This window comes from Gopherus flavomarginatus, chromosome 24 (genome assembly GCF_025201925.1).
Source record: "Gopherus flavomarginatus isolate rGopFla2 chromosome 24, rGopFla2.mat.asm, whole genome shotgun sequence".
Taxonomy (NCBI): Eukaryota; Metazoa; Chordata; order Testudines; family Testudinidae; genus Gopherus; species Gopherus flavomarginatus.
Genome location: NC_066640.1, coordinates 11,019,621 through 11,028,509, shown reverse-complemented (window position 1 = coordinate 11,028,509; position 8,889 = coordinate 11,019,621). Strand labels below are relative to the sequence as shown.

General features: G+C 55.9%; 1 protein-coding gene across 1 annotated transcript; it reads left to right on the top strand.

The window, feature by feature from the left end:
- Nucleotides 1-528: 528 nt before the first annotated feature.
- Nucleotides 529-6,218, top strand: PRSS57 (serine protease 57). Its single transcript, XM_050934159.1, is given in 7 exon segments — nt 529-783; nt 1,571-1,724; nt 2,098-2,242; nt 3,881-4,141; nt 5,005-5,087; nt 5,679-5,724; nt 5,726-6,218. Coding segments are annotated over 7 exon segments (891 nt in total). The 5' UTR covers nt 529-740; the 3' UTR covers nt 5,885-6,218.
- The last annotated feature ends 2,671 nt before the right edge of the window (nt 6,219-8,889 follow it).

Genomic DNA, 8,889 nt, shown 5'->3' with positions numbered 1-8,889 from the left:
AAACCCCATAAACTGAGCCAGGCTCACTTTGAAAGATAACCAGGGTTTGTCTTGAAACTCAACCTGGCCTCTTTCTGTCTCAGGGGCTGTCAGCTAGAAAATGAGATTAAAGCATCCCTCCCTGTCTTGCAGTGAGTGCTGGAGGGCTGCTCTGGGGCTCAGACTTCAGTTCCTGGCAGCCCCGACTCTCCTTGAGATGGTCTCGGTCCCACGGTGTGAAATGAGGATAAGAATCCTGCACCTGTTTCGACCGCGAATGCTTCAGGGCGGGGGACTATTCCTCGCTTTGTGTGGGCAGGACCCTGTGTAATGGGACCTTGACTTTTCCGCCATTCCAAGGCCAGATGGGACCCCTGTGATCAGCCAGCTCCTGAATAACGTCTGCGGAACCCCTTGGCTGGAGCCTCTGCGCTGCTCGATAACACAGCCACTCCTTGCAAAGGCCAAGAGCCCCTGCCCCCTTTGTGTGTCTAAATCGCCCCCCTGCCGTTGCATGAACCCTGAGGTTCCTCCCTTTGGGCTCTTCCCGCAGGGGCCGGGAGAAGGGATTGCACAAGCCTGCAAACTGAAGAGGAACCAAGTCGAGCAGGGCAGGCGAAGAGCCGAGCGGCAACCTGGCTATGTGGGATAGTGGCATCGCAAGACCCTCCCACGCCCTCCAGCCTTACTTAACCCTCTCCCCCAGAGCCTCAGTCATCAGCACTCACCATCCTCCCCCAGCGTGAAGGAGCAGAGACAGCATGGGGAACACCAGCCTGCTGCTCCTTGTGCTCATCCCGGCAGGTAAAGGAAAACAGACTATGATGCCCCTCTGGAGAAGTAGGGGCTCAGTGGGGAGGACCCATGAGGCGAGGGTGTCTGAGCTCAGAAGCTCCTGGGCTGAGCAAGTAGGTGCTGAGATGGGTGGCTAAGTATAGGAGGAGGAAGCATAGCCTAGTGGTTAGGGTGTCAACCTGGCTTCAATTCCTAGCACTGTCTTAGATGCGCTGGGTGACCTCAGGCAAGTTGCTTCAGTTCTATGCCTCAGTTTCCCCAGTTTAAAAGGAGGGATGAGAGCCCTCCTTCCAGGGAAGTGTGAAGAAAAATGCTTTAAATGTCAAGCAGCATTCTGACAATTGCCATTGACTGCAGTGGGGCCAGGATTTCCCCCCATGCTCATGAGCGTAAGTGCCTAGAGAGATGGCTGAGCTCATGTCCTCCACCTGGGTCTGGGAGCCAGGAATGGCTGAGCTTTAATCCCAGTGTCTTCCCCCTGACCGTGGGTGTGTGTAGGGTCTGTGCCACAGGCTGAGGGAGAGATGTCACCTCCCCACCAGTGGGTACAGCCCCTATGGAAGTGAATGGAGCCACGCCCACGTGTGCAAGAGTCAGATTTGACCCCTAAAGGGTGACTCATCTGAGTCAGGGTTGCCCAATCCAGCCCCTGGTGTGTCCCCCCAGTGCTCTGACACAGCCATTCCCACAGCCCTGTGGTTCCCAGGATAATCCTTGCCTAGCCCCACCCCGAGATCATCCATTTTGGAGGGTGGATTCTTTCCTTCCCCATAAACAGCTGTTTGGTTTGGGACAGGTGCCCTGGGGAGCTGGATTATCGGGGGGAAGGAGGTCAAGCCCCATTCCAGGCCCTACATTGCTTCCATCCAGCTGGATGGTCGGCACGTCTGTGGGGGATTCCTGGTCTGGCACAAGTGGGTGATGACGGCAGCTCACTGTGTGATTCCCAGGTAAGTCACGGCGCTTCGGGGGGGCCCCATTTGGCCTTGATGGCTGCATTCCCCTAGGACGTAAAATAAACCCTGCTCCCCTGACAGTCACTGCAAGGGGTGGAGGAGAGCCTGCCCCACTGCTCAGCTCAGGGACCTTCCCAGGAGCCCCCAGCCCAACAAAACCGAAGCACCTCATTGAAATCTCTACCCTTGCTGGGGACACAGGTTCAAATCCCAGCAGGGGCAGCTCAGCCCCTGCCCCTTTCGGGTGGGCATGCACCCCATTTTGTGCTCCCGTCCCCTTATTTTCTCCAGCCTGCTCCTGGCTACAGCCCTGCACCAGGCAGGCCAGTCCTGTACTGATTTCAATCCCTCTCACCGTGCGTTTCAGACATTCCCCCGCCGTGCGCATCGTGCTGGGGGCTCACTCCCTGAAACACCAGGAGGCCTCTCAGCAGATCTTCAGCATCCGGGAATCCATCATGCACCCGCACTTCAACGCCCGGACAGTCCACAATGACATCCGCATGCTGGAAGTGAGTTGCCCTTGTCACATCTGCAGTGTGGGGCATGGGTCACTTGCTGGAGGATTCTCTGCAGCTTGAAGTCTTCAAACCACGATTTGAGGATGTCAGTAACTCAGACATAGGTTAGGGGCTTGTTACAGGAGTGGGTGGGTGAGATTCTGTGGCCTGCATTGTGCAGGAGATTAGACTAGATGATCATAATGGTCCCTTCTGACCTTAAAGTCTATGAGTTTCCTTAGATCCCTGGGGGGAAAGAGAGAAGCTCACAACCCTCATGAAAACCTCCAGCTGCTCCAAAATTCTCAGAGTTTAGAGAGAATTTTCTTTTGGGGGGTCAAACCTTACACAGGGGATGGGAATCAAACTCCCATCGTCTTTTTCTTACTCTTCTATCCCCCACCCCCACTGGAAAATGAGGCTCAAATTCCCCCCCCCCCCCCCCCGATATGACCACCATACTAAAGCCAGCAGAGGTCACAGCAGGGCTGAAATGGACCCACTGCAGCAAACGCCGCCCAGAGGGGTAAATGACTAATCTGTTGATGTCTCGTTCACATCAAGGGTGCAGTCTACAGAGCTGGGAGGCAGGTATTTGTATGGGGCGCAGATCAGAGCCGCTCAAAGCTGGTGGGTTCAAAGGAACGCGAGTGGTTTGCATTGGCCTTAGGGGAGGCTGTTGGGGAGGAGATGAAATACAGGGACAAAAATGGAGTAGGTTTCACAGTCATGGTGCAATCCCCGCTGTCCCCCTTCCAGGGTCTATTGCGACAGAAATGCCCGGGCTCCCCGGGACGCAGGAAAGGGCATTTCTGATGGCAGCAATGGGACAGCCCAACATAGTTCTCCAGCAGCAGGACAGAAACAGCCCCAGTACCAGCCCATCTCCTGGGTGAAGGTGGCACAGGATGTGGGTCAGAATAGGAATGGAAAAATCAGTCGCCGCCCCCAGTGCAATGGAATTAGGACATCTCCAGAAAGGAATAACTAGATCAGCCACTAGGGGGCACTACAGCTCTGGGAAAAAATATATTCCGGCCTGCTGCCAGTCTGGGGGCTTTAGGGGAGTTGCAATGGCTTTGCAGCCAGGCTGGGTTTGGCCCCGGTGCGTGCAGGGAGCAGAGGCTCTGAAGGATGCATGGCTGCACCATCGCTGGCTTGACCCGAACCCTGCAGCGATCAGATTCGATGTGTTCTCCTTGCGTGACATCTAGGCAGCAACCTAAGCAAACGGGAGCTGCTGGGTAAACTCCAAAGGCTGCTGCTTTCAATAGCATGTGATGCTGAGACAGGCTCCTGTGCATTCGAAGAGACAAAACCAGAGCTGCAGGGGTGGGGTCTGGACAAACCAAGAAATGGGGTTGTGTTTGTATCACCGTCCCCCAGCCTGTTCCACTAGCTGGGGGACAGTAATAGGCTCATAACCCTCTTTACATAGAATCTCAGGGTTGGAAGGGACCTCAGGAGGTATCTAGTCCAAGCCCCTGCTCAAAGCAGGACCAATCCCCAACTAAATCATCCCAGTCAGGGCTTTGACAAGCCGGGCCTTAAAAACCTCTAAGGAAGAAGATTCCAGATTCAGCCACTAGCAACCAAGACAGATGCCCCTCCGAGTATTAACACGGGTCACGTTTGCTCTCGTCTCCCCAGCTGAACACGTCGGCCATCTTTAACCAGTTTGTGAAGCGGATCAGGCTCCCCAAACCCAACACCGACCTCCCTCCTGGGGTCGTCTGCAGAGTGCTGGGCTGGGGCGACACCTCCAATTTTGGCACCATCCCCACCGAGCTCAGGGAGACCCAGACGACCATTGTGGACAGGAAGATCTGCAAGGCGCTGTGGGTGGGTCACGTCAACAAGGACATGCTGTGCGCCGCCAGCCTTAACAGCACCCTCCAGGGAGTCTGCTCGGTAAGTGCTTTCTCCTCCTCCAGGCACCCCTGCTGAGCCCACGGTGTCAGACCCAGCCATCTAAGGTTTTCACTAGTTGATTAGGGTTTTTTGCACAGAATCATAGAATATCCGGGTTGGAAGGGACCTCAGGAGGTATCTAGTCCAATCCCCTGCTCAAAGCAGGCCAAAAGGGGGGAGGGATATCTCAGTGGTTTGCACATTGGCCTGCTAAACCCAGGGTTGTGAGTTCAATCCTTGAAGGGGCCACTTAGGGATCTGGGGCAAGACCCAGCCATGGCAGTGCTCTGGAGGGAAGCCTGAAGCTGCTTCTGGTGCCAGCCCATAGTTGCTGTGATCTTCCCCACAGTAGTGCCTTCTCTGTGCCAGCCATGATACCTACAGTACCAGTACCATGCCCCCTCCAATTCCAACATTGAAGTTCTCCTCCTGGTTCCAGCCAGAATTCCAAGTTTCCATCCAGTCACCCAAGTGGTTTTTAGACTTCAGTATTGTGGAATAGTGCCCTGTGGCCTTTCACATCCACAACACCCATACCTGGTAAAGCTACTGCCACAGAAACGTTCCCCACACCAGGGGCTTGCTATTTGGAGTGCAGGCAGCAGCACTGTCTCTCTCAAGGCCAGGCCAGGAGTCAGGGGAATAAGGAGCCAGAAAGAACCCCAGGGTCCATCCTGTGTCCAGGAGCCTCATTCAATAAAGAATTCCCTTTATAGTCACTGGAATCCAGTCCTGAGCCTTCTCTTCTGCCTAAAGTGATACAGGGCCAGCTCCAGGCTTAGTTTTGATTTCCTGAGACTTTCCTCTTCCTCCAGACTTAGCCAGGCCTGTCCTGTGCTAACAGGTTTCCTCTTGCATTGTAGGGGGATTCCGGGGGCCCCCTCATCTGCGGGGGCAGGGTACACGGCATAGTCTCCTTCTCTGGGCAGAGGTGCGGGAATCGCAGGTACCCAGACATCTACACTCGCATTTCCAAGTACATCTCCTGGGTCCACGACGTTCTGAAGCGCTTTTAATCCTGGAGCCAAGAGCTGTGGGGGCTCCTTGTGTGACAGGGATTCCGAAGAGGGGGATGTTGGGACTATGAAAAGGAGGGAAGGATTGTTCTCTATTGGGCAGTTAATGTGAATTTTATTATAAAGTTTGTAGGGTCTGGTGTTTAGGATGGGGGGGAGGGGATGTGCATCAGGACTCATGAGCTCTATTCCCAGCTCTGTGGGGGGCATGTGGTGTAGTGGCACCTAGAAGTTGGGGCTTCTGTGTTTTATTCCCACTTGGCCACTGAGTGAACTTTGGCTGAGTCCCTGCCTCACGCTGTGCCTCAGTTTCCCCATCTGTAACATGGGTAGAAAGGTACCTGCCTCACAGGGCTGTTGGGGGAGGCTTCATGGGTTAGTATCTGTGAAGTGCTTGGAGATGCTCAGGGGAAAGGGGCAGAGAGGTGATGCCCATCCTCTTGCCTGAGGTATTTCAGGACAAGCCTAGCTCTGCAGTAGCATTGTACCCCTCTGGGTCCACGCTTCCCTGTCCCACGCAGCCTCACGAAATGGGTGTACAGAAGGACACGTGGCCTTTCCCAGGCTGCCTGGAGGATCATCACCCCAGCCTCATATGCTGCTTGATGTAATACAACAGCCCACAGGGGCAGGATTAAACCTGCAACCTTTGGATCGAAGCACAGAGGCCTCTATGGACGGTGCTAGAAGAGCCACTGCTGTGTCTTCTTCACAAACCTCTGTGTAGCCCAGCCACTAGCGGTGACACCGACCTGCATTGTTGGCCTGAGTTACACCTATACCCCTTTCATAGGGCTGGTCCAGGCAGCCACCACAAGGCAGCGTGGGCCCCACTCTCCCCCTGATCAGTATCAGCCTCTGGGCCTGCAATGCTGGAGCGTTCCACTTACAAACCTCTGCGCCGATGACACCTGAAAACCTGGCAGATGCTCCATTGACACCTGCCCAGTGCTCTAGTATCCCTGCAGCCATCACCCTGCAAGGACATAAACGCGTCACTGGGAGAAGCTGGAATGGCCATTGTTGCTCGCTCTGCTTTGTTTCTGCTCCTCAATAAAGGGTTCCTCCCCAAACTCGGTCCCTGTTTGTTTGCCTCTGCTGCCTTTGGAGATTTCCAGCCTAAGAAGGCAGCATGGTGGAGCCACTGAGGTGTAGGCAGAGGGGATGTAGACTGGGGCTATCTCTGCATGGACGTACAAGGAGCCTGCATAGGCCTTTCCCCAGCCATGTGTGCAAGAGGCAGCCACGTGCTTGGTCTTTGCAGCCCCGGCACACGTGGGACTGATAGGAATTGAGGAGAAGGGTTTCATTGCACCAGGATAGCTAGGACACCCAGGCTGGGGCAAGCCTTGGAGCAGATCCTCAGGCGCGCTGACTCTCCAGCTGCACTCTGTGGTAGCAGGTGGGTGCACCTGAGCAGGGCTGGAGGTCAGCGGGTAAAGGGGGCAGGTCTCACCTGTATGCCTGCAGTGCAATAAGAGATCTGCTGCTCTCTGGTCCGCCAGCACGGGGCGTGTTTGGCTGCATTACTTACAGCCTGATGCAAAGCCCACAGAGCTCAGCGGAGAGTCCCAGGGTCCATCTACTCTGCAAAGAAAGAGATAGCCTCATGGCATCAGGCACTAGCACAGGCATCCCACTCCCAGATTTCTCCCCCGGCTGCAGGGAGCTCTGCAAACTCACCCCCCAGTGCTTCCTGCACCCACCGTTCCTCAGCTGCAGGGGGAAGGATCCCTGTACAGGGAGCTGCTCCTCCATCCGCCCAACCCCTGTGCATCCAGACCCGGACCCTTCTGCCAAGCCTCACCCCCCCACACACTCAGAACCCCCCTGATGAGCCCCACTCCCCCTGCACCTGGACCACCCCGATGAGCCACTCGCACCCAGATCCCCACCCCACCAAGCCCCAACCAGCTGCATCTGGATCCCCACCCCACTGAGCCCCCCACACCCAGTCCCAACCACCTTCACCTGGGCCCCCCTGCAGAGTCCCAGTACCACTGCACCCACAACAAGCCCCTGTGCATCCAGATCCCCCCCACACCCAAATCCCCCACTGAGCCACCTGCACCCAGACTGCCCCACCCAGAAGCCATTCAATCCACATCTGGATCCCCCCACACTTTGATCCTGCCTTGCTCAGCCTACCTGGTGCACCTGGCATGGAGGGGCAGGGCCCTGGGTTGTTTCTGGGGCAGGCCTGGTCCTTGTGCTGTGTCAGGGTCGGGTGCAGTCCGTGTTCCAGGGTGGCGCTGCGCTGTGATCTCCCACCTCTGTGCAGCCCGTGGCCTGTGCTCCCCAGTGCTGTGCTGGAGCCTCCACATTTCTTAGACAAATAAAATTTGCAGAATTTTAGAATATTGGGCGCAGAATTTAAATCTTTTTGGCACAGAATGCCCTCCGGAGTAATTATTCTCTCCATTCTACAGATGGGGAAACTGAGGCACAGCTTGGGGAAGAGACTTATTTAAGAGCACTAAGTGAGTCAGCTGCAGAGCTAGGAATAGAAGCCAGGAGTCCTGACTCCAGGATTGTGCTCTTGCCACTGGGCAGACTGGGCCCGATTCTGGCTACACCACTTTTACCTCTGCACGTACAGGTCGTTACAATCATGGACCAGACACAGTACAAACACTGGGGCTACTCCTGCTTTACACTGGGGTGAGTGAGATGAGAATCAGACTCAACACCTGCTCCAGAAGCCTTTCATCCCTGCTTCGCCATATCCATCGGCCTGTGACTCCACTATTCCCTCCCCTCTCCAGACAGAGAGAAGGGAAATGGGCTGGTGCCTTCAGACCCCCCAGGAGGAGTTGTGCCTTGCTGGCCGGTGGTGTCGTGTGCTGGGGCAGGCTTTGGCATCACCCATCGCTCCACAGAAGCGAGCACAGCACAAGCCGCACTGCTAGGGGCTTGTTTCCCACTCCCCCTCCCCACCCCTATTGACGCAACTGGCGACAATGGTCAAACAAGCCGAGACTCCTCCTGGGACCTGGCTGGCCACCGGCACAGGCCACACGCAATGTAGGTGGAAAGGGAGCTGCTGTTGGGGGCTGCTATTGCTTTCCTGTTGGACACGTGGCCGGGCTGATGCGCCTGGGGATGTTACCTGCCCAGTGGCCTCTGGTTCTCGAGTCACGCAGAACAAAGCCCTCAGTGCGCCCTTGCAGACCTAGTGTTGTTTCACAGGACCCCACCTTCCCCAATCCCCAGCCAGATCCTGTAGCTGGCAGTTTCCCCAGGGGTGGGATTAGAGATCTATTAGCTTGGCCCCAGAACAGCTCGGGGAAGCAGGGGAGAAAGAGGCAGCCAGCGTGTAAGGCTAATGCAGGGAAACCGGAGCTGAACGCCTTGCTCTGCCTTCATGCGGCAAACCGGTTACCTAGGCTGGGAGTGCTACTTCCAGGGGATCACGCAAGAGGAAGTGATGGGCACATGGGCACCAGTGGCTATTAGCCAGCATGGGCAGGGATGGCATCCCTAGTCTCTGTTTGCCAGAAGCTGGGAATGAGCGACAGGGGATGGATCACTTGATGATTCCCTGTTCTGTTCATTCCCTCTGGGGCACCTGGCACTGGCCACTGTCAGTAGACAGGACACTGGGCTGGGTGGACCTTTGGTCTGCCCCAGTCTGGGCATTCTTACATTCTTAACCAGCGGGGCTGCATCATCTCCAAGCAGGCTTGGCTTGCAATAGGCCCCAGGCATGGAGAAAACCCCAAAGAGCATCCC